Below are 27,940 nucleotides of genomic sequence, written 5' to 3'. Positions count from 1 at the left end.
CTAATGCTGGAATCGTGTCTTGATTTCTGTGTAGGGGGCGTGGTCATTTCTGCATTAACAATCGTACATGGACATCTGTCCTTTTATTTTGAACAAGGTGGATGTTTGGTTGTTTATTTGTTTTACGTTACGTCGGGAACGTTTCATTCATATTGAGACGTCACCGCTTGTAAGTGAAGGACACATGCTTAGCGCGTACGACCGTAGCAGTGCATGAAGGTTTCTTAAGAGGCTGTCTACGATTGAACCATGCAAAACCAAAAAATTATTATGGAAGGTGTTGTCAAATTTTCAAACCTTTTTATGATATTTCAAAAGTATTTTACTAGTTATATCATATTTTGTGGCAAAATCGATGAGTACCTCCCGAACTAATACCTAATGGACCGTTCTATTTTAGCACAATATACACATCAATCTCATGCAAAAATGTGTATTTTCAGCTAGTCATTAAAATATCAAAAGCAGAATAATCACATATAATTTCAGTTCCGCATAGTCTATTCGAACGGTATCTTTGAATTGGTGAACATAACTTTAAAATTCATTCTCCAGATTTAAGTCGTATAGTGTTTGAACTAGTAAGTTTGTGTAACTTTCAAATTAATGCTATTTTTAGTGAGTCATAAAACCCTAAGAAACGCTTAAAATAAATAGTTTCGTGGTTTAAAACACAGATTTATGCAGAAATATCACTACTAAACGGGAATTTGGTTGCAAATAAATAGAAAGTAATTTATTTGGAGTATAAAATTCGGAAATTGTATCAAAAAATTATCTCCCTTTGTGGAACTCTCATGGGAAGAAGGTAGGGAAGAATGATTCATATGGCAGATGACAACAACATGGAATGGGTAAAAAGTGATGAAACATAAATTTATAGCCTGGTGAAAATTTCAAGGAAAGAGGGAGTTTATTTACATCAGGATTGCAAGAAGTATACTTCAGCACACTTGAGATTTTTAAATGTCCATCAGAAATTGTGTGAATTCCAGAATCATTGTTCACTGCACTGCACACCTGATGTGCATTAACTATGATCTAGACTTAACAGACATCATCATCCGTTGTCAAGTAATGTTACCTGACTGTCCTTAGATTTTACCCTCGACCCTAAACTTTTTTGGACCCTATCCAAAATCAGTTACCGTATTTTGCCGAATATAATGCACACCTTTTTTCAAGATTGCATAGTATATACCACAATATATATAGGCTTTTGACCCGTTTTCCTTCAGCCAATATATAGATACCACTAAAATGTTAACTGTAAACATTTATTACAGATCATCTAACATTAGACAGAAAGTGACTTAGAACTAAAGAGTGCTTACATAAACAATAGTACAAATTTCAGGTTGTTTGAATATAATAAGCGATCACCCTCCTTATTTTTGAAAAAGTTGAATAGATTTAAAAACTTCGAAGGGCTTGAAAAAATATCATTTCCTACTTTCATGCTCAAAAACATAATTTTGGCAATTGCACCGATTTTTCTCCCCTGTATTTATTTTTTATTTGAAATAAATATGTAAGAATTGTCAAAACTAGGGTAATCCCTACCAATTTTGATAGGTATATACATGTATACATATCAATAATATATAAATGGTATATGCAAAGAAGTGAAAGTAAAAGAAAATTGTGTTTCCATCTAAAATCTATCATTAAAATAGTCAATTTAAAAAAATGAAATAAAATACCTACCTACCTACATGTACCTACCCTATTTTTCAAGGGAGTGTAACCAGAACCACACATTATTTTATCTGGCCTCAGCCTGTGTGTGCATCTGTGCATTAACAGTTTTTAATGACTTTTGGGAATGTGTTTGCAACTATTGATTTGAAAATTTATACATACATTTATATCAATGGGTTACAGGTCAAATTACTTTTTTTGCTAAAGTTTTTTACCTTAAATTTGGAATTTGACCCAAATTTTAAAACTGGGCTGTCATATTTCATATTAACAATCCTTGTAACAAGACCTCTTTTCGTATCAAATTTTTTTACATTGTTTATTGTTCTTTGTTGCCATTAGTGTTTCACACCTTGTGTAATTACTTTCAGTTTTATGCTTCAGGCAAGCCATGTTTAAACAACTTAACCCCTTGGTTAGACAACCCACCCCTTGTTTAGACAATTTGACCCATGAAATATTGTTTTTTATGTGAACATTAGAAAAAGAAACACCATCTATAAATCAATTAATTATCAAGTTTTTAATTTTATTAGATCACAAAGAGTATATCAGTGCATGCTCATTTGAGATAGAAAATTCTCACAATGAAATGAAAATCTTTATCTCGATCTCTAAATTCAAATTTAATGATTAAAAGAGGTGCATATGCATATTATTGTGCAATAAAAACAGTGAATAAATTGCAAGGAGGATTTCAATACCAAAGGATGAGCTGCTGAAAATGTAATTTATGGTTAAACGTGGCCATAAAGCTTCTAAATATCATAAAAACTTTTCTGGTTATTTAACGTTCAAAACACGTGTGATGCTAATATGCCTGGGTTTTCTATATGACCGGGGGAGGGGGGGTCCTGACAAGAGGCAAACTCATGCAATAATAAGAATGGTTTTGTTATTTTGCAGATGTTTTCTGAAGTAAGACAGCCATACCCCTGCTTTCCAAGGAACCAAAAAATTACTTTCCTTGTATTGACATGGTGAAAAATGGGGAGTGTCCAGAAAATGACGAAGACCTCCAGAATATCATCAGTGATATTGTTGCAATTGAATGTAGCCAATTGTTATCAAATATATATTATCTATGACTGAACTCATAAGTGGTTAAAGAAAAATGTTTTAATTTTTTATTCAGGTTATTTAATCCTTTAAGTTGAAATAAATATCTACTGCTTGGAGGTTATTTTACATCTCCCAGGATTTACTAGATGTCAGATGTCCTAAAAATCACACTTGTGCTTTCATTTTTTTTTTTTTTAATAAATGTACAGAAAAATTGAATGTTCTTCTATGGGATATTTTTGCCAATAGTTTCAGTTGAAAGTTGCAACAACAACTAAAAAAGAAGAAAAAAAGAATTGCAATGATTAAATCTGTATGTATATGATGAATGTGTCTTTCATGATCTTGTATGTGACGTTCATTAATTTTTGACATTACCTGACTTACAGTGGATTATCACCCCCCCCCCCTTATCCTTTATGGCTTTACTTACAATAAAACTACATATGCAGAGTGAATTTAAAACATGAGAGATATATCATGTGTTGTAATTCCCTTCAATTGAGGGATCTGGTGTAAGTATGGATCCGAAACTTATGAAGTACAGTAAATGTTACCGACGGGTTCATGATCACGATCGAAATGTTTCAAAAATATTGGTTCTGATGTCGTCAAAATTCAATAATGTATAGCTAAATGACGGAATCGAAGTTGAGTACCTAGAGATATGCATTGAATTAAATTTCAGTCCATTTACTATTGACATTTTATCTGTCACGGGGTAAATGTTGTCTGGCATCCTTAATTCCAAATAAGTTCGTTCTTTACAAATTGATTTTGACTACGGGTTGATCCGGTTATTTGATCAAGATATAGAGCTCATATAAACCTCACCTGTTTTGGCGGGATTCAATTAATAATGAATAAATACTAATCAATTGTTCACTTTGAAACATGGAAACACAAATAAAAGACATCACTGACGTAACGGTGTTTGCTGACATTTCCCGGATACTTATTAAATATATATTATTGAATTACAGTTACATTGATTGTTCCGTCATCTCACGGACATACATACACAGCATCCAGAAAGAGGCACAGTATTAGCTGAACTCCTTCAGATATTGTACAACAAAACTGCTTTCCGATGTATTGTACAATCTAGCGCACAAGAACTTCTAAATGGCAAGGAAACAGACCCTGGTCCTTGTGATGATTGTTGTTATCTACTGCCACGCCCGTTTACAGGACAGCTACTCAAAGTTACAATATGGACACAGACTGGATAGAAAGATGATAGATTCTTTTGTTAATTTCAGTATTTTAGACTGTGCCGAGGAGTGTTTGAGAACAACACGGTGTAAATCTGTGAGTTATTACAAAGGAACAAATTATTGTGAAACAAACTATGAAAATAAATCTTCAGCCAGTGACAGATTTTTGGAAAGTCCGGGGTGGATCTACAGTGAAAAGGAGGATTGGGATATTGTGAGTATGATGTTAAAATTGTTGACCAGGTTCCAGGGCAACTAGTTTGTTAGCTGGCCAAATATCGTAATTTCTCCTTGACCGTTGTACCTTGAGGATGGTTTCAACCTGGAGAAACTCCAGCCTCAAAAGAATTCAACTACTGACTTTAATTCATAGGTTATCAAACATGGTAACTGTACAGTTAAGTTTTACGGGCATAATCCGTGTGCTGCATAGGATTTAGTAAGAAAGATTGCCATATTATATTGGTTCAACATTGCGGTGGAATTATCAATTAACTAGTTTTGATAGATAAAATCATAACGAGTTTAAACTGGTTTATTTGCTTGCAAAATACTCATTTAGCGTTTGATAATGTGTCGATTTTTTAAAGACTTGAGCAAAATATACCCAAAGTCATATCAGTACAGTTATAGTCAGATATCTACACCACAGTTATAGTCAGATATATACACTAGAGTTATAGTCAGATATCTACACTACAGTTATAGACAGATATCTACACTACAGCTATGGACAGATATCTACACTAGAGCTATAGACAGATTTCTACACATCAGTTATAGACAAATATCTACACTAAAGTTATATACATATATCTACACTACAGTTATAGACAGATATTTACACTACAGCTATAGACAGATATCTACACTACATTTATAGACATATATCAACATTACAGTTACATGTATAAACATATATCCATATTACAGTTATAGACATATATCTACACTTCAGTTATAGAAAGATACCTACACTACAGTTATAGACAGATATCCACACTACAGTTAAATACAGGTATCTACACTACAGTTACAGATAAATATCCACACTACGGTTAAATACAAATATCTACACTACAGTTATAGATAAATATCCACACTACGGTTAAATACAGATATCTACACTACAGGTATAGATAAATATCCACACCACGGTTAAATACAGATATCTACACTACAGTTATAGATAAATATCCACACTACAGTTAAATACAGATATCTACACTACAGGTATAGATAAATATCCACACTACGGTTAAATACAAATATCTACACTACAGTTATAGATAAATATCCACACTACAGTTAAATACAGATATCTACACTACAGTCATAGATAAATATCCACACTACGGTTAAATACAGATATCTACACTACAGGTATAGATAAATATCCACACTATGGTTAAATACAGATATCTACACTAAGTTATATGCAGATATCTACACTACAGTTATAGATAAATATCCACACTACGGTTAAATACAGATATCTACACTACAGGTATAGATAAATATCCACACCACGGTTAAATACAGATATCTACACTACAGTTATAGATAAATATCCACACCACGGTTAAATGCAGATATCTACACTACAGTTATAGATAAATATCCACAATACGGTTAAATACAGATATATATACTACAGTTATAGATAAATATCCACACTACGGTTAAATACAGATATCTACACTACAGTTATAGATAAATATCCACACTACGGTTAAATACAGATATCTACACTACAGGTATAGATAAATATCTACACTATGGTTAAATACAGATATCTACACTACAGTTATAGATAAATATCTACACTATGGTTATATGCAGATATCTACACTACAGTTATAGATAAATATCCACACAACGATTAAATACAGATATCTACACTACAGTTATAGATAAATATCTACACTATGGTTAAATACAGATATCTACACTACAGTTATATGCAAATATCTACACTACAGTTATAGATAAATATTCACACTACGGTTAAATACAGATATCTACACTACAGTTATAGACGTGGATGTAGACATAACCCTACACAACCTACTTATCAATCGCTTTTGCATATACCATCGACAGCAGTGACGTGTAGTTATGTTAATTTTCTAACTATTTTGATATATTTCATTTTGATTATCAAAATACGTCAAACTAACCCAAATTTCCTCAACATTTTGTTCATTACGTGTTGACAGCTACCTTTGATGAAGAAGGATGGGATACTTTATCCAGTAGATATTCCCTCTGGTACTTTGAAAATCCCTTGAGTGTAAACAGCGGTATTATTGATATATAGAGAAGTTAGTGAAAATATGAACTGCATTATTAGTTTTATCTTTAGATCATATATTTCAAGAGTGGGTGCTATAGTTGTCACATATTGATAACGGTTTAAGATATTTGCAATGAAATCTACTCGATATATCTTATATGTAATCACTAACATTTTGAATCGATATTTTCACGTGAAGTCAAAGTTTGTTGAATATTTATATCTGTTCCGTTCCTATTGCAGGATATTGTATCTTCGTGTTCGGCATCAAATTGTTCCATCAATGAAAAATGCAAATCATTACCAATGGGCAAGTTTAAATGCGTTTTATCAGGTAATAAAATATGTTTCCTTTTAGCCATGCTTTAAGAAGTAGTGTTTTATTTCCCATTATTTTATATTATGACCATGTGTACCTATGAATGTCTATCTCCCAGAATTAGATTCGAATATTTAAAAGACGACAACGAAATAATACTGATAGCCACGAGATATTAACCCACACGAAATACACAGATTTGACAGTATTTTCCTTGTCATCAGATTGTGGCATTCCATCCCAGTTGGGAGTGAATCTGAGCAGCGTCGGTAGATGGGAAGGGATTGGGATTGGAAGACATATGGAACTTGAATGTTTCCAAAATTACAAGCAGAATGGTTCACGGGTGTTCAGATGCCAGACAAACGGACAGTGGATAACTGACTTGATATGTGGTATATCTTTAATAGAAAAATCTTTACTATTTTGTTTAAAAAGATTTGGTAATCATGAAGATTTTTTTCTTGGTCATTGTTATTGGTCAGAATTAACCCTTGGTCACACAGCAGCAGAATTTACTAACAAATACAATTAAACAATTTATTAAATTTATTTACAATTAATAATTGAAAGCAAATTGTAACAATAGCAAAATACTAACTTACGATAGTTGAAGAATGATCAAAGTCTGTGGCGAACTGAATCTACACAAAAAACAGTTCATTCCAAAATCTTAGCTCCAATTTATAAGATAATCCAAATGTCTAAAGTGCTTGTCTAACCAGAACTTTTTATCATACACAGTTCAGTGTATTTATTATAAGAATGAATTTTCTAGTACAATCTTGGAAAATATGCAACAGTTATGCAACAATCACGTCATCTTTTTACTAAAGAGGTAAATGTCGAGCTCGAAAACAATCTAGGTCACAGGTGTCAATCGAGTGCAAGTAGTACACAATACATCCCCCATATAAAGGTTTAAATGGCAATGAAAACTTCAATTATCTAATGCACATATACGTATGTACATCAATCAAAGGAACAACAAAAAATGCACCTATGACACTCTTGATAAGGCATCTGCTATGATATTGTCTTTGCCTTTGATATGCTTGATATCAAAACACGTTGAAACAATCATGACATAAAATTTGAACCTTGACAATATACAAACCACTATTAGGTAAAATGCTGTATGGCATGTTTCATGCCGATTGTTCGGCCACTCTTAGCACACTGATTTTGATTACGGATAACTCCGTTTACCTGATCAAGATACAGGGCTCACGACGGGTGTGACCGGTCGACAGGAGATGATTACTCCTCCTAGGTACCCGATCTCACTTCTGGTGTGCACAGGAGTCCGTTTTTGCCCAACTCTTTATTTTGTATTGCTTCTGAAAGTTATGAGATCTTCACATTTCATAAGACCGAGAAACCCTGACACCCCGTGCATGGACAATTTTAAAGTGTACATACAGACAACGTTATTATCCGTTCGCAATTCATTGCGAGAGAGGATATAGTAAGGGAACTCTGTGTGTTTCTGTATGTATGCATGTTTGCACGCGCAAGTACGGGCATACGTGTGTATGTATGTTTGTGAAGAACCCTATTGATTTGTGTTAAAAGGTTTTGAAATATCATATGTTGGTTGTTTTTATTCCTTCCCTATCTGATCCCACCTCTGATATGTCCGGGGGTCCATATTTGCCCAACGCTCTACTTTGCACATGTATTCCTTTTGAGAGTTTTGAGCTTGATCACTGTTCGTTATCTTCACCATTCATAAGGGTACTCGAAGATGTGATAGCTTTCAAGGACTATTGAAGTGTTATCTTCACCTTTAACATATTTCTTATATTACGAGAGAATGTCCCGCTTTGCATAGCTCTTTTTGATTAAAGAACGAGTTTGTTTTACGTCCCATCGCGAATTCATCACACTGAGACGTAACTATAGGTTAAGTACCACATATTTGGGTCTATGTGTAGTGCTATGGACTGTAGCAGTGAGCATTGGTTAACGTGCCAAAATCTGTTATAAACACAGGATCTCTGTTTTTAAGGTGTATGATTCTAACTTCTCACTTCTAAATGCCGAGCAATTTAACCCTATTGCAATATACACTTGAGGGGAAAAAAGAATCTATCTATACTTAAATGTTTATAAAAGCATAAAATTGTTCTTTGATCTGTCTTTGTTCTTAAAGGCATAGTTTGATATACTAAACGCGTGTTAGAGTACTCAGTTTGTTGAATTTCGCGTTCGGTTCGCCTTAATCGCCAAAGCACGCTTTTCTGGAGTTTCGATTCTAAGCGAGACGTGATTAGTAATTTATTAGAATTTTTTGTATTCATTGACATTATTCAATGTATTGAAACAGAAAAACATTGAATCTATGAATAAAATTTCTAAACCACAGTTTCTGTTTTCCGCTAGTATACAATCAATGGATTTTGTACATATAGAAAATAATTGTGCGTTTTCAGAACTCTGAAATGGACGCCAGAAATACGTTTTGATGAAAAATTATTATTTAGTCCAGCATAGTTTTCTAAATGATACGCCGATTGACATTGACAGTATTTTTGATTTAGAAATCAAGATGATACACATAAATAAGTGAATTGAAATATCTTTATGCGGAATATAATTGCATTTACATAATATCTGGCTCCCAAAATAGCGTTATTGAACACGCTTGACGTAGCTAGGAAACCGTGTGAGGAAAAGATAACGCCGATACTGTATTTCTAAAAGGTATGTCAAAAGCATTCGACATACAAATCGCATTACGAAATAAATATAAAGAAAAAAGAACGGATTTTTTATTTTTTTTTTTTTTTTTCTTCTTCTGAAAACGCAATTTTTACTGACGCTGTAAATTTGGGGCCCAAGTTGAATTTTGAGTCACGTGACATAAAAAAGACAGGGTTGGATGTTTGCGTCAGTTTTTTAAAATTTGATGTTGTTGATATGCTTTACGCAAATCAAATACTAACTACCATATCATTATTTAGATATCTAAATTATTTGGGGTACCAAAATCGTGTTCATGTCACATTAATTCTGAGTTTTTTTTTATGGAAAATAAAACAAAGCACTGTTCACGTTATAAAATGCTTCCCTACCGACGATCCGCGGAACTGAAGATCGAGCAGAATAAATTATTCTTTATTATTCAGTGGTGTATTAGTAGAGTAACTGGCAGTTTTGTGCCTGTACCGTTTTAATTTCTTTGACCATATAACAGTTAAACATCCGCGCGTCAACAATTTTTCTGAAGGAAGGGTATCGTTTATTTTCAATCGCACGTATCTAGCTCAATATTTTGCCAGGATCCCGAACATCGTGAAACATCTTACCTGTATCATAAACAATAGATCATCTTGTTACATTGTAAATGTTGGTATTATTTGTGAGGAAAGGCAGGATTGAAAAAGTGTTATGGAACTGTTGACAATATTTTAAATCTAAAATATCTAGATGACTTGCATGTAACCAAAGTACAAAAACTATATTCTGCATTTATTAACTACAAAAATCAGGGTTTTTTAAAATATATATATTTTTTATTTGGAAGCATACAATTTGGGTTGGGATAAAAAAAATAAAATATATATATTTAAAAAGAAAACCTACAAAAATCAGTTGATTCAGTGAATAGTCTTATTATGGCAAAAGCTGTTACGTCGTAATGTAGATGGAAAAATGCTCCCTATATTACAAAACCTATGCAAGGTGAAGATAACGAACAGTGATCAATCTCATAACTCCTATAAGCAATACAAAATAGATAGTTGGGCAAGCACGGAGACGTGGACACACCAGAGGTGGAATCAGGTGCCTAGGAGGAGTAAGCATCCCTTGTTGACCGGTCACACCCGCCGTGACACCCGCTGTATATAAAACGCCAAATTTTGTGCAAGAAGTGATATGGCATATGTCCAATATTGGAGTAAGACAAGGAGCAAATTTGTCCCATCTACTTTTTTCACTATTTTTCAACGACCTCGCTGATTTTATATCGAATTCAGTCTTGTTGGTGTTTGTATAATTTATTATTTAAAAACGATGATATTGAAGTGTTCTTCAAATTATATCTTTTGGTATATGCTGATGAGACTGTGCTCGTTGCTGAATCTGCATCTGAATTACGAGTAGCCTTGAATGGCATGTATCTACACTGTGAAACTTGGAAGCTTAATATAAATGTATGAAACTCAAATGTTGGGATTTTATTAAAACGCAAATGTTCTGAAAATATTCATTTCACATATAATGAGATGCTGACAGTTGTAGAAGAGCTTCTATATCTAGGTATTTTATTTTCAAGGAAAGATACTTTTCATAAGAATAAAGTGAGTCTTGTACAGCAAACAAGAATAGCTATGTTTAGACGTTTACGTAAATCTAGAACATTGTGCCGATATTCTTTTGCAATTGTTTCAATTTTATTTTGTGGTTTGAAGGTGTGGGATATGATAATGATAATGTAAATAAATTGTTGCATTTGGAGTTATGTAAACACAGAGGATCTTGAACGAGTGCTTATGACATATGAAATGCGTTGTTGAGTTCAAATATTTTCCGAGCCTTCACATGAAATTTATGAAATTCGTTGCCGGTTTTAATATTTCCCGAGCCTTGTCGAGGGAAATATTTAAACCCGGCAACGAATTTCATAAATTGCATATGCCATAAGCAAGAGTATAAGATTCTATTTATCACACAACTATCAATAAATGCATATTTTAGTTACTTTCCATTTCATATCATTGTTTTCATTTTGAGATCAGCCGAGCGTCGTCTGAAAAATGTCCTTGAACGCAAGAAATAAGATTTAAAGATAAATATGTCAACGTGATACATGTAGCTATATTGAAATTTTAACCTAAACTCTTGATGCCAAGTGATGTTGTTATATTACAATAACAAATGAAATGGGAATGATTATGATAGATTTGAATAACGTTTGTAGTGAAACTAGAAAGTGGACATTTTTGTATGTCAGCACGCGCAATTTTGCGGGGTTTCTTTTTTCGCGTTGTTATTGTTTGAGTAATCTGCTCCGTCGCAGTGTGGGGGATTAAACTTAACCTGTCGCTTGAAATTTCTGTTTCAAAGTCAAATTGCCGCTTATTTTCACCTCATAAAAACACAAACTCCTCTTGGACCAACTTCGGTTATAATTGCATGCATGCACTTTACCGTCCGTTTTAACAGTCACCAACTTCAAAGGATGTAATGTTATTTTGTTTACATGGCGCATGAATACATGTGACTGACCTACATGATTTGTATATAGTTATTAACCTGTGCTACGAGTTCATATCGTTTTTCCGAACCCACATTGTGAACCCGGAAATAGTACTGTTACTCATACATGTATGTATATATGGTGAACTGGGAAGAGTACCTTTACAAGTGTTTATAAATGCCAGATTGATTGCCATCTGGGGAAAAATTTACCCAGGTGACCTATTGCAATTGGTGCTCATCCGTGGTCGTGCGACGTATGTTGTGCGTCGTGTGTTAACAATTGAACTTTTTTAACATGGTGTCAGGGTGGGGCCAAAATGGCCAGTTATTAAATGTGTGAACAATATACGTTTTTAACTTATTTTTTGATAACTACACTTCCAACTTTCTTTGGAACAAAAGGGGGGGATAAATTGTCAATTCCAGGGGTCCTGCACACACACACAAAACATTAAATGTATAGCGATGTAGAGAAGGAAGGCCTCTAACAAAATTGTAAATTTCATGATCCCGGGGGTAAGGGTTCTGACGCAGGGCGAGGCAGTGCTATATATACTAAATTGAAACTAAATAAATATTTAGAAGGAGTAGGTAATCCTTTACCACAATTGTTAATTCCATGATCCTAGGGGTAAGGATTCGGTTTAGGGGAGGGGGGGGGTAAAAATTATAATGATTTGAAGGACTTATTGAAGTTTGCTTATGCTGCATAAAATCTAAATGCACACTTGGTAATAGCAAAAAGGACGTTCAAAAATAGTGAGTTTCACAACCCATAGTTTCGACTAGAGGATGGGTCCAATTTAGTCATATCTTTTAATGTTAATTATGTAAAACTTTTAATCATTGTATGCGCTTTTGAGGGCATTGAAGCTTTAAAAACATCTTATTTTATACTGTTTTGATACATTAGAATTTAGTTTAGATATTCAGAACAGGGATTTTTTCTAGAATTCATAGTTCTTGAGAGTAGTGATGCTTTTCACTAGTACTCAGGTGACTGATAGGCCTGTGGGCCTCTTGTTTATTTGTTTCTAGTTTCTCGAAGAAAACACGTTCACTTATTTTATCAAATTGTCGAAAATATCTTTATTTACAATTATCTTTTTTCTTTTTTCGCAATGCAAATTAAAGAGGAGATCTCACAAGGTACGAGTTGACTTTTGCACTTATTAACAAATTTAGTTGATGTGTCCTACTTGCCATATATGAAGTCAATATATCATGGAGAGAGCCCTTTCTATGCTTACTCTCCGTGATGTTATTGATAGTGTTGTGTGTAGTGACTTTGAAAATCCATTTCTTATCAATCACTTTTAAATTTTGCAAATATCCTTTTTTCCCTTTATCAAATGTAAATATAATCTACTCCACTTACACTGAAGTTGTCTTTATTGAACTATCTGTTATATTGAAGTTAACCCACCCCCCCCCCCACCCCCCTGTAACATTAATTTATATGTAGATCAACATTGGTTAAATTGAACTTTGGATATAGGGCTCACGGCGAGTGTGACCTAGGCACCTTATCCCACCTCTGGTATATCCAGGGGTCCCTTTTTGCCTAACTTTCTATTTTGCATTGAGATTGATCATTGTTCGTTATCTTCACCTTTCATATAATGGACAATTCAGGTCAATCCCCTGCATTTCAATATATCTGAAGTAGACACTTATCTATAATAAATCAACATAATGCTATTATAATATGGGTTAAATTAGATTTCTCTTTTGTATTACTTTCTGAAAAAAGTAAAGTAATTTTCAAAAATGTGAATATAGAACAGAACTAGTATTCCTTTACAATATACTAACATAAAAAGTCATTTTCTCAAAACCGTTTAACTTGTAAAGATATGCATTGAAATAGTTTTAAAAATATTTCTAAAATACAACCCGTCATTTTTAGCACTTTCTTTCCCAGACAAGTCGAGTGCTAACCACTTGACAGTCTTATTAGCATATCACGTGTTATTTTTCCATCATTTCTGGAATTTGTGTATAGTTAACTACCATTCATTGTTTTACACACGATCTAGTATAATGAATTTAGATACTTGCAGATGAAGCAGGAGCTTTAATCATTTATAAGAAGTGAATGAATTTGTGTAGCTTTATTTAAGATACTGAATGTGATGCCGTTACACCCTTTATCGGCAACGTGGTGACTCACACTGTAAAATTAGATGGCCAGATGTTCTTAGCCAACTGCATGAAGTCGAATGGACATATTTGGACGGTAACTATGTAAAAAAAAACTTATCATATAGTACTTCACTATAAACCCTCTCCCCACAGGAAATCATGTAATGAGCAATAACTGCAATCCATTCCCATATATCGTCCTGCTTTATTCATCATACGTAAAGTATTGAAATCCCAACATCTTTGAAATTACTGAACCAATTTTCACCAATACCTCTCCTTGGAGGGAAATAAAAGTATGAATTTTCCAAATCTGCAAATCTAAGGAAATATGGTCGGGTCAGTTTTACTTATCATGTATCCTGGGTAAAGTGTCCCCTATACTCCTGAAAATTTAACTATCTATAGAATTACATATTCGATGTTTTTCACCATGAGACACACATACATATATATTATTATATGTATATTCATTATTTAAACGTTTATCCTGAAATCAGTTTGATAATTGTGTTAGATGATACAGCGAAGAGTTGACGGATCTGTAAACTTCTACAGAGGTTGGGAAGAATATAAAAAAGGATTTGGTGACCCCAACTCAGAGTTTTGGATAGGTGAGTAAATGCTTATTTCAGGTTTAACTCTTTAGCTTCAGTTTTCTAGATGTAATCGAAAATTACATGTATTACGACTCAATGTGTATGTACCGATGATAATTGTGCGCATGTGATGAACGTCAAGGAATCGCCTAAAATATGAAAAGGTAACCCAGTCTTAGATATAACATATTTAAGATTTATGGGCTCACAGCGGGTGTTACCGGTCAACAGAGGAGGCCTACTCCCTTTAGACACCTGATCCGACCTCTGATATATCCAGGGGTCCGTCTCTGCCCAACTATCCACTTTGTATTGCTTATAGGAGTTATGAGATTGATCATTGTTCGTTATCTTCGCATTTTACCTATTATGCGGGTAGAAATAGAAAACAAATGTGAAGCACATTCGGAGGAACAATTAACAAGCAAAGACTTAAACCAAAATTATCACTGAAAAAAGGAAGTTGCTCCTTTTTCCTACCGCTTTTTGTGTTAACTGATAGCCATTTTCTTAACCTTATTAAGGTACAGTGTTGCATACTTGAGATTGCAAAACTTTGCTTCATTGAACTTTTCAAATAGCACATATCATTTTTAAAATCTGATAAGAATGGTACGTGTACATTTTCCAGGTATGATATGAATACTAGGAAGGTGTATGTTGATGTGCATATCAGCGAGTACGATAATGTTTGAACATACAACCACCATTATCACTTGCATGCACTGTATATATCTCTAATGAAAGATGAAGATAACGAACAGTGATCAATCTCATAACACCTGCATGTATAAGCAATACAAAATAGAGGGTTGGGCAAACACGGACCCCTGGATATACCAGAGGTGGGATCAGGTGTTTAGGAGGAGTAAGCATCCCCTGTCTTATCTGATTAGATATGCAAGAGCTTGTTTGGCGTATTCCAAGAGCCTCTTTAAGTCAGCATTTCGCAAACCGTATGGTCGTTACACAATCTAATTAAAATTAGATGTTAGATCCGCCCACATACTCGCTACACAAACATCTAACAACATCCCATAGAGGGTCACGTAAGAGGTCAAATTTGCTACAGCAAATCAAATTTCCCGCTTCATATCAATAGGGTATTATCCTACAATTCCATGCATTGTTTACGTAAGAAAGAGAAAAAATGGCGGCACCCACGATCGTAACTTCTTTATCGCGTGTTTTTGTTTAAATTTTTGAACTACATGTATGGTGACATTGGAGGATATATTCATGTATACTTCAACAAAGAAGACATTTAAGTATCGGTTCTTGTTCATTTTTCAAAGCCTCGAGATCAAATATCTTCAAAGCGGTTTAAATTGCTTCCATTTCTTCATCGGTCGCCATCTTTAATAAGTAACCAAATACAGTATATAATGAGGATCATTATTGGATGCCGATGACACTTTCGCCTTTGTAGCGAATGGTTAATTTTTCATGCAAAGTTGACCTCTGATGTGACCATCAATGTGTTGTTGTTAGATGCTTGTGTAGCAAGTATGTGAGCGAATCCAACATTTAATTTTAATTAGACTGGGTCGTTACATCGATTTAATTTACAAATACAACCTGCCATTGGGTCGAATGTCGTCTGGCGTGTTTCATATCAATTACTAGACCGTGCTTTACATACTAATTTTGCCGATGGATTACACCATTTACCGGATCAAGATTTAGGAATCATGGCGAGTGTGGAAATGAATTCAGTTGAAATAATCTTGTTAGTGAGGTGTACGAAAAATCTGTTAAATTTATATTTCAGTATACAAATATAGAAATAAGCCAAAAACAATACTTCAAAAATCGAGGTTAAATGAAAAATGATATAATATGTACATGTATACATATATGCTTATTTATGTAAACTTGAGGATGCCCGTTGAATTGTTTCGTGTTTATCGCAAGGTAATCTGTTGGAAATGATGGATTTATTTTAACATCACTGCTGTCATTAATCGAATCTTAGGGCTAGACAACATCCGGAAACTGGTTAACAATGGTTACACAGTTCTTCGTGTGGAGTTGGAGGATTTACAGGAGTCGGCTTATGCAGAGTATGACAGTTTCTATATAGCAGGAGAAGAAGACAGATACCGGATATACGTATCTGGATACAAAGGAAATGCTGGTAAACTCACATCGTCTTTGAAAACAATAATCATAATATTTTTTTAATGAAAATCGGGAAAAACACAGTTTTGGAGATTTACATGCATATTACAATCAATTTGATTGGTTTGTTGGTTGTTATACGTCCCGTCCAGAATTATTCACCCATATTGAGACGTCAACAGCTGTAGGTGAAGTACCTCAAATTTAAACCTATGATTATAGTGTGAAGGGCCGTAGCGGTGAGGATTCTTTAACGTTACAATACCTGCCGCTATACGGGACCTTTCGTTTTTAAGGTCATACCAGAAAAACATTGAAGCCTAGCATTTTGACGAAGGAGCAATTACTGCCTATATTTACATCTTAGGTTTGACGCGGTCATGGAACGAGCAAGGCTCGAACTCACAACCTCTCCGTTATGAAACTAACGCTTTACCACTATCGCGACCGGTACAACCATTTTGAAATAATTTTATGAGCACGAATAACTACAGAGTATGGCATCAGAGGCAAATCACTGTTTGTAAAATAGCTGAATCAGCATCTTAGAAGATCATAAATGTAGGATACTGAGAGAGATATTTTGTCATTAAGGAAGTGTTTAAGCTTATCTAAAATTCTCTAATGAAAATATGTCCGTCGTCTATTGATGGTGACGTCACTTTTCACATCATTAATTTCTCCTCAGAAAATGTTGGGCTAATTTTACATATAACCACATGGTACAAAACAGCCTTAGGTGAAGAGAATTTACGTTCCTTCAAATGGAGGACCATACACCCACTCTTCAAGGGGAAATAACAAGTGGATGTAGCATTTTAAACAATCGTCCTCTCATGAACAGGATTAAATCTTCCTTTTCAGTGAACTGAAGAACGACTGGATGGTAACTGAATGATAACATAGTTGTCACTGATAAAGTACCCCTGAGTCACCTTGCACTTACTATTTCATTACCATTCAGTTCAATGAATGACAGGGACATTTCAGTGACCATTCAGACAAGTTTCAGTGACCATTCAGACAAGTTTCAGTGACCATTCAGACAACTTTCAGTGACCATTCAGACAAGTTTCATTGACTTTTCAGTCAAGTTTCAGTGACCATTCAGTCACGTTTCAGTCGCCATTCAACGAAAGTTCAATGAACAGTCTTCCATATTCGTTACCTTCACCTTTCATGCTTCCATTAAGAATTCATTTGACAGAAGTGGCCGCTGTTTGGATATTTCAAAGTCTATTCTTGTCTCTTTCACTTATTGTTCAGTTGTGTTTCAGTGATATATGGCTTTTTTCATTAAGGATTTTGTTCTCCTTTAGTTATATCCAGCTAGCTTTCTGCATTTGCTTATTATACCTATATTCGTGTAACTTTCAATTTTCAGTCATATTACATGTATCTCAGCAGTCATTCCTGGTTGTTGAATAAAACGTGAACGATTCTCTGATACTAATGATCATACAAATGGCTTTTCTTTGATTATGTAACTATACTGATGCAAAGTATTTGTCACTTTTATTAAGCATAGCCAAAGTAGTTTTTCAATCAATTACATCATTGTAATTCAATTGTCATCGCATTCTGCATTCAGACTTTTCTAACGAAAGGTACGCATGAATCAATACTTTTCATCATTTTTTTATTATTACCATCAATCACTGTTTGCAGAGTCATCTTTAGTAAATATTAAAGCTCTCTTTAAAAATATGAAAAAAGGTGTATCGTTACTTACCATAACAAATGAGAACATCAAACCCAACTCCATTAACATGAAAAAGAATTTAAAAAGGACCAAGCCTAGTTTGATCATAACCTCCTAAAATGGTGCACACAATTTACAGGGTAAAACGACGATTTTTAAAGATTACTTCATTTAATGTATTTTCACTTTATACCCATCTGAGCCCTGCCCTAAAGCTTGAATCTTGACAATTGTGGAATACATTTATCTATACAACTATATATACAGTATTTTACCCTATAATATACAGAAGTATTGAAAGTTATCATTAGGGAAAGCACAGCAACAGATGACTGCGCGGAGTTAAAGAAAATCCAAGGGAAGTGTGTTCACCGCATGCATTATTTTGCAGGGTTTCAAACTAGATCAAGTACTACCACTTCGTATTTTACGCCTGGAAATGCATGAAAATTGATAAATATATTTCTATCGAGCTAGGAGTAGATTGGGAGAGTTGGACCTCCCTCCCCTCTATAAGCACATTTATTTTAGCTTTTATTTACAATGTTTAGAGGGGAAATCTTGTAGTGTAATGAGGATTGCACAGTATCTATTTTAAAGCAATGTGCCGATTTCCTTAAAATGTAAATAATAATCCCAATGCAGCATTGATGCATCTTCAATATCATTATTGTTAAGAATCCTAGTATTTGATACAAGTTTAAATATGTTCATGTAATAACTAAATGAGCATTAATTGCCACATACTTAGATCCCAATGACGGATTTACAGATAACCCCCCCCCCCCTCACTCTCCCCCTAACAATTTAAGATATAGCATGGCCTCTTGTTTAGAATGAATTATAAAAAGCCATCTGTTTCCACTCTCAGAGAAATAAATGACAAGATATTTTGTTTTATTTTTATCTTATTGGGAGAACGTGTGTTTTATCTTTAAAAAATCAGATTTGTGTAATTTTATTATTTTCACCTCATTAAATCAAAGCACTGACAGTACTGATAGTCGGGCTTTTATGATAACATACTACATTGCATAGTCGAGGTGAATAATAGAAAAATTTACCACCTTTTTTGTTGCATGAGTTTCTTAATTCAGTAGATCATGCATCATACAAGGGTTGTCCAGAACGTTCGTAGACATGTATATTTTTTTCTAAATAATGACAAGAGCAGGAATGTATGATAACATTTTACTATAGACCATAATACTTAAAATTTGTAAAATTTATCACAACGCATATTCGTATACCAAAGTTATCAGCATATATACTATGCCTAAGCAAGCCGCTCGGTCCAGTCCGAAGCTAAAGAAATTGACGTGTTTGTAACGTCACGATTCTTGATTTCCTTTATCTTTCGACGTAGTCCTACTTGTCGGCATACACCTTTTTTGTGGTCATCGTGAGAATCGGCACCTACCTTGCAATATCTAAACCTACGGTGAGGATATCAAACACCGTAGATTTGCTAACTCCACACATGGACGCAACATGTCGTGATGATGTCATGAACACGGGATTTCGTGCTATCTTTATATGGAAGAGGAATTCCAGACCTCTCAGCGTCCTTTGAATCACAAATTCCTTTCGAAAACATTTATGCCACTTATATACCAATGATATTAACACTGTCATATATTTTTTTCTGCTTCCTTGATCATTTGTTTGGTCTCTATCAGTGATTTTCCAAGCTGAACACAGAATTTAATAACGGTGCTGACGTATTATTTGGGGGGGGGGGGGGGTTAAAGACATTTTACATGCTTTTTCTTTCAAAATCCTTGTGACATAACCGATACTAACAACGTATCAAAACGACATAATCGATTTAATCTATGTCACAATTAATTTGTTTTACGTTTCGTCATATGTTATAAAATCTGTTTAGCCATTTACATAAAAAACAACTCTTTAACGAAGTTTGTACCATTTTTACTCTGGACCGTGCACACCTTCTGGAGGTCTTTAAGACGGCGAATATATTATTCAATATTATCAAAATGATTAAAACCACTTTATTTTGAATTAGAATTTTACAACAAACATTTTGGTTTACGGACTATATATTTTCACCCAATAAAATAACAAATATTTGTAATTGTCCAAGAACTTTTTGGACAAACCTCATATATCAAGCACAATATGATATGCTGTACTGATATCCAGATATACATTTTCAAAGGTTGCAAAAACAATTATTATGATGAATTAGTACATGATGAATGGAACAAAGAAATGAAATTGCAGCTCTGTAAATTTATGTCAGTGACTTTTAATTAATCCCCAGTTCTTTAAATCTCATTATATATATATATATATATATATATATATATATATACAATTCGATAGAGCTATGCATGAGGGAGATCATCCTTAATTTTGAAATGAATTTCTAAATTTTATCCCAGCAATTAAATATACATCCGCATTTTCAAGCTAGTAACAAAGTACTTAGCTACTGGGTTGTAGAGACCCTCTTTATATATATATATATATATAAATTCTTTTTTCTTGGTATCGGGGTAGAATAAAGTAAAAAAAAAAATAATTCAATACTCAAATTTTTATCTATAGCTCTTTCGCTCAGCGGGCTCGTCAGTAGATTTTTAAAAATTAAAAATGGGCTCCACAGGGCGAAAGTGCTATAGATAAAAGTTCGAGTATTGGAATTTATTTTCTTACTTTATACCGTATATCAGGTTTTTTACGCGTCATGTTTTTTCCGTGAATCAGAACCTAAGATAGCGTATTAGATTTACGCGAATCAAATTTTCACTATTTCAAAGTCATCGTGAAAATATAATTCACGATTATTTAAACTTGTAAAAGAAACCAGCTTGTGAAAGTATAACTCTTAATTCTTTTATGCAAAAAATTCACACAGGGAAACGATTTACAAGATTTCTGAGTTACTGATCACACAACGACTTTGCATTCAAGTAAATAAGCGACTCACTGCTGTATGTGACCGTAAAAATCCACTCCAAGGCGTTACCCTATCTATTGTACTTGTATTAAACGACCACCTATCTAACGCGACCAACTACTGTGATTTTTACAATATTTTCGTGTGCTTTCACGAAATTTTACCTTTATTCGATTATAACGCGATTCCTACTTTCAATTTCAGTCGAACATGACTATTCTGGGAATTATCGTCCCTAACACTTTCGTTTTAAAACGCACTGCTAATAGTTCGGCTGTGATCTTGTTTAATTGACACACTGACTCAATTAATATGTATACGGTGTGACCGTTGTACCGAGCGAAGCATGTAATGGTCATTGGAGTGCCCCAAGTGGTAATCATAATTCCGTTAAGTATGGTAGATTATGATTCATTTAAAAATATATATATTAATGAAATTTTCCTTGCGCTAAAAACCCAGTAACATCTCAATATTAAAGGGGTTTATATGGGGACAACAGTTTTACAGGATCCGCCTATTCATTGAACGCGGGAAATAAAACACAAGGCGACGTAAACTGTGCATTGTGACGTCACATTTAGCCTCAACCTTTTTCAAAGCAAACAATTATAAACAACAATAATACATTCCGTATACAATCAAAAAGGCCGTTATAAAACTAAACAAAATTAACCAATAAATTCAAAATGGTAAAAATGTAACCGTAATTTTATCGTATATTCTTATTTAAAGAAACTCATGAACTCGTTCATCTATTTAGTCGTATTACGGTTTTATATGTAATTATTTGCTAAAACCTGTTACAATGATAATTATACTATTCACTTTGAACAAACTGAGTGTTTAAATTACGAATTGCACGTCAGAGTCTTCTATTATTGGCATTCAAAATAAAACACGAATAACTGTTGAAGCAGGTAATGGAAAAAATAAATGGCGGCGCCCATATGGATCACGAAAATTTCAGTGAACGTATATAGAGATTGTCTCATTTTCTTCTGCTGATTTGGACTTTTTTCTTTTACATACGTGTTACCTTTAGAGCCTTGCTTCGCGGACGGGCCTTCGGCCCGTCCGAGCTTCGCTCGGTATTATACCCAAGCTATTAGTTGGTTAACGTATAATCAACACAGGGTCGGATGAGGTTAATTAACAAAACCTGAGTTGTTGTTTATTTAATAAAAGCAAGAATCGGGGAATCAAGGCTGTTGTTTTCATAGCTGTGAGTTTCGACAGACTTTGAGATGTGCAGGGTAGATCGGCCGTATAACTTTATCATAAAAGCAAACTTTGTATCAAATTTACGCGGGTTTATTTTCTGCGATTCGGAAATCGTCGCGAACAAAGCGGAAATTGGATACACGCGGAAAAAACCTGATATACGGTATTTATATATCCAATATGATATCCAGGAGTTTTATCCCATAATTTATATACATTATAAAATAATGAACTAGGGGAAATAAGTAGAACAGAATTCTTTAGGAAGTGTTTACGCATTAAAATGTAAAGTTTTCATGTATGGGATACTTACTTACTCATTATTCATTTAAATATTACGCCATAATGGTAAAATTATCCGGATAGATACATCAGTATCTAAACAAAACTCCTCTATAAAAATATACTTTCAGAAATCAAATGAACAATGTTTTTTCCGTAGCGATTGTAATTCCGTTTCAATTGTTTTAATTCGCTATTTTATTTTATTTTTACATTGTGCCGCTTTATGCTTCTCTATGATGAAAAACGTAATTTTGATTTATTCAATGTCAATTAAGATTGAAACTTTTATATCTTTTTATTGAGAATGGTTAGCTCTTCGTTTTGTAAAAGTGTATTTTCTCAGTGGCGCTAGGTAACTAAAAAGAAAGGTCGCTTGTCCACGAAATGTTGGACAACTCCCGTATATACATGAAAGGTGAAGATAACGAACAGTGATCAATCTCATAGCTCCTACAAGCAATACAAAATAGATAGTTGGACAAACACGGACCCCTTGACACACCAGAGGTGGGATCAGGTGCCTAGGACGAGTAATCATCCCCTGTCGATCGGTCACACTCGCCTCGAGCCCTCTATCTTGATCATGTAAATGGAGTTATCCGTAATCAAAATCAGTGTGCCAAGAACGACATAACAATCGGTATGAAACACGTCAGACAGCATTTGACCCAATGATAGGTTGTATTGACAAACCAGATCGTTATAATGACCATAGAATTTGCGAAAATAAAATAAAATAAACATCTAAACATCATCTTTCACAACTACATATTGTAAAGAAAACGATACAATATGTCAGTGGTTATTACACAAGGATTTCGAGGTTTGGCCACCAAACTCATCAATATTATTTAAAGCAATGCAAGCTGTAACTGATGGTAATGCCAGCTGTCCAACTATGCACCAATCGGTATAACTAATATAACAAACCAAGATCTGATGAAACAGTCAGCAAAGTAAACAAGGGGATATTGTTTGAGAGCATACCTACAATGAGCGTTTTGTATTAACCGCCTTAGCCTCCAACGCAATCAGTATATACTCGGACATGAGAACGATAATTGCCGAACATAATCGGGTTGATGAGACCGAGGTCAAACAAAGATAGAAACTGACGTAAGTAAATATACATTTCGTTTGTTTTAAAAATATTACATCGTGTCATGAATGACTTCAAGTATTATAAGTGTAAGAAAGTAATAATTACGTAAAAGTGACACTCGAATGAAATGTTTACAATGGATTTGCTATAGAAATGGGAATGTGAAATAATTTACAAATCTGACACTTACGCAGTGCCTCACTTCTGCATTTAATCGAAATGGTGAACTCCGAAGTCAATACACATCGCAGATTACAAACAGGGATTGCTGTCAGGAAGACAAGAATTCGTTAATCGATATTTTCTGCTGATTTGATAGGTTTATTGCTTCAGATCCAATGAGATCATATGAAAGGTGAATATAACGAACAGTGATCAATCTCATAACTCCTATAAACAATACCAAATACATGTAGATAGTTGAACAAACACGGACCCCTGGACACACCAGAAGTGGGATCAGGTGCCTAGGAGGAGTAGGCATCTGTAAGTATATATTCAATCACAAATATTTTATTCTATTTGTTCTTTTATTTTTCAATTTATTTACCGCCAGTTACAGCTTGTATTGCTTTAAACTTCAGCACATAAGTAAAATTCACTCTATATACACAAAACAGCATTTAATTATCTTCGTCTTTCACAACTACGTAATGTAATGTTGAGAAAACTGCCAAATTTGTCATGTTTGTCAAACAAGGTTTCAAGGTTTGGTAATCAAAATTAAGGAAAGTTTAACACACAAAAAATCCATACTGCACATACATCAAACAGCATTTAGATATCGCCATCTTTCACATCTATATATAATGTAATGAAAATTGCTAAGTGTGTCAATGTTTATTACACATGGGTTTCAAGGTTTGGCAATCAAAATCATCAAAATATGATTGCAAAAAAGTTTACAAAGATGCGTGCCCATGTGGTGCACATGAAAAACACACAATTATTTCATTTTTGACAACTTCATAATGTATAAACCAAAATGATACATTGTGTCAATGTAAAACAAGCTTTCCAAGGTTTGGCAATGAAATACATTGTAATAATGCAAAGAATCAAAAAGTTGCTGGTGTTCAATCTATACTTATAAATCATTATATTTTGCCAATAAACTCCGAAACACTTGCTCCAGAACTACTGCTTGCATCTTTAATATTGTGTTATATGTGAGGTGAAGTCCATAAGGTATAACAGAATCTTACTTGATCAGTAAATATCGTAAAATTAATCAAAAAACCTTCTTTCGTTTTCGATAAACTACCCTTTAATAACAAAATTAGAGTTCATTGCCAAACGTCATTTGGATACAACCATTCCTACGCATGATACAATCGTGTTTTTAACCCAGGGTACAACCAACCCTTATGGCAATTTACTATCAATCTCATAATTCCTATAAGGAATATACAATAGAGAGTTGGGCAAACACGGAAACCTGGATATACCAGAGGTGGGATCACGTGCATAGGAGGAGTAAGTAAGAGGAAATTGTTCCTTGCGACAAAGCAAATTCAATATAACATCTAAAGGGGCACTCATCCTCCCCATTTCGTACGTTTATGTAAATGTTCCAATATCTTGAAAACTATTGCGGTCACTAGCCTTAGACTATATAGTTCAATGTTATTCAATGGAAGGTCGTTGGCGCTATCTAACTACATGTATATCTATTTATATTTCTAGAGATAGAGCGAGAGAGAGAGAAAGAGTGAGAGAGAGAGAAGGTCATACTTAGTTATTTCCTTTAGGAAATTTCAAAGTAATGTTGTGGATTATTGAAAACTAGGACTATTATTCAAGCGAGAGTTGTATCACATAGGTTTCTTGTTTATTGCTACGTAGTTTATCTTTTAAATAGATGGTATAGTTCAGTCATTTTACAAATGTTACTTAACGTATTGCAATCATGTATCCCCCTGCAGACTTGTCAATTATCATGAAATCTGAAAGACACAAATGTTGACCTTGTCAAATTGAATTCAACATTTAGATGTTCAAAAATTACCATTGTTACATTTACCATATACATTACCACGGCTGAATCTATATGATAAATGCAATACATTTAAAATAATATAACTTTTATCAAAATCGAATCAGTAAAAATAACCTTTAATCTCTTCTCTTTTTTTTTTTTTCTTTTTTTTTTTTTCTTTTTTTTTTTCTTTTTTTTTTTTTGTCAGTTTTGACGTTGTTCATTCATGCTATTCTATAATAAATCTTACATCTTAAGTTTCGGTTTTGTTATAACTGATTAGAAAGTCATCGCCTTTTTTAAAAGTTGATTAACCTTGTTATATACTAAAACTTAAAAATAAAGATAATAATGCTTAATATAGCAAATGCAAGTACTATGGAAGTATAAATACTAGATGTAATAATTGTAATCATCATCAAGGAATACTATATACAGGTTTCAGAAGGGTATGTTCTGTTAGCTTTATGAAAAGAAATCGCAAATATGAAAGCACTTATAGAGAAAAACATTGCACTGTTTCTCGCATTTTTCTTCTGAAATAGAATTCGCCGTCACAGAGTATATCTTCGTTCCAAACCCTGTATGTAATGCGGTATATCAAAACAAAAGGGGTAGGGAATTCAGAGCATACGTTGCGCAAATATCGGATCAACATGTTGACAATGTCATTTTATGACCTAGTTTTGCCATTCAAATCAATTTATCATATATTCCAAGTATATCGGGGTATCATACGCTATCAAATTCTTTCAAATTATTTCACTCATGTTGAAGATATCCTCAGTTAGGGTAAAGATATAAATTTGCTGTATGCTTTCTAGGTGATGGAATTTCATGTTCAAGTGTACTCTGCCACAATAATGCGCAATTCACCACTTTTGATGAGGATAACGACAACAACTATTTTTCAAACGAAGCTAGACGATGGAGAGGAGCGTGGTGGTATCACGAAGGGCATATGTCCAACCTGAATGGAGAGTATGGTAACAACAACCACGGACAAGGCGTGAACTGGTATCCTTTCAAAAGATGGTCAACCTCTCTGTCAGCTACCCGGATGATACTTCGCCGTGTTCAAATCGTCTCCACGGACTATCAGAATTAATCTATTGAAATAGTACAACAGCATGAGGCAGTGCCGAAACACTTTATTGGACAAACATTTATTTAGACCGATTTGACATTTTTTATTATTATTTTACGTTTTCATTGTAGATGTAATATACACGTTGTATGATTAAAAGTAGCAATGAAAATTTGAATCATTTGATTGCTGTAGTTTGTTCGTTTGTTTGGTTTTTCATTCGTTGAATATTTTTCACTCAATAAGGAAACGTCACCAGCTGTAGGTGAAGTATAAAAATTATACCAACATGTATGCTTACCGTTCAGGGCCGTAAGAGTGAGATTTTTTATATCATGACAACATATCCCATAGACCCATGCTTCTCACTGCTGACTGCTTAACGTTTTGAGAAGGAGCAATCAGTACCTACATATGTACATGTATATTGACGTTTTAGGTTTGACGCAGCCATTGTCCGAGCTGAACTGCAACTGAGGACCTACCGTTTACGAAACAAACGTTCTATGACTTATTTACCGCGACCGGTACCGGTTGATAGGGTATGATATGTATCTATATGAACAAATGCGAATAACGAACAGTGATGTATCTCATAAATGCTATGAATGATACAAAATTAAGAGAACGACAAACACGGATCTTTGGGCATACCAAAAGCGTGACCAGGTGTGAAAGAGGAGTAAGCATTCCCTGCCACAAGGTCTTTATTTCTTAAACAGATTATAAAATGTTACGCTGTGCTAAAATAGCCATATAACTAAGGTTTAGGATAACATAGAATCTATTTGGAAACAAATAAGGGGTAAACCCGATATTCAGGATACCAGTCACAAATGCTAACATTTTCAGACTCCTCATCTTCAAAGTTAGTTTGCTTTGATAGTCAAGTATAGAATTATACATCTATAATTTATAAATCAATATTTTGATAAGTTAAACGTATATCAATTCCCATCTTCGCTAGA

At 33.9% G+C, this 27,940-nt stretch overlaps 2 protein-coding genes across 2 annotated transcripts; both read left to right on the top strand.

Annotated features, from left to right (window-relative positions):
- The first annotated feature begins 3,837 nt into the window (after positions 1-3,837).
- LOC125656493 (uncharacterized) lies at positions 3,838-8,935 on the top strand. Its single transcript, XM_048887096.2, has 4 exons — positions 3,838-4,194; positions 6,520-6,610; positions 6,820-6,990; positions 8,925-8,935. Exons 1-4 carry the CDS (start codon positions 3,889-3,891, stop codon positions 8,933-8,935), a joined length of 579 nt encoding a protein of 192 aa, XP_048743053.2. The 5' UTR covers positions 3,838-3,888.
- A 4,873-nt stretch (positions 8,936-13,808) lies between these two features.
- Positions 13,809-27,153, top strand: LOC125655582 (ficolin-1-like). The gene is made up of 4 exons (XM_056144535.1): positions 13,809-14,042; positions 14,466-14,562; positions 16,523-16,684; positions 26,710-27,153. Exons 1-4 carry the CDS (start codon positions 13,998-14,000, stop codon positions 26,991-26,993), a joined length of 588 nt encoding a protein of 195 aa, XP_056000510.1. The 5' UTR covers positions 13,809-13,997; the 3' UTR covers positions 26,994-27,153.
- Positions 27,154-27,940: the final 787 nt, after the last annotated feature.

The sequence above is a fragment of the Ostrea edulis genome, chromosome 7 (assembly GCF_947568905.1).
Source record: "Ostrea edulis chromosome 7, xbOstEdul1.1, whole genome shotgun sequence".
Lineage (NCBI taxonomy): Eukaryota > Metazoa > Mollusca > Bivalvia > Ostreida > Ostreidae > Ostrea > Ostrea edulis.
This window is presented reverse-complemented; position numbering and strand designations above follow the sequence as displayed.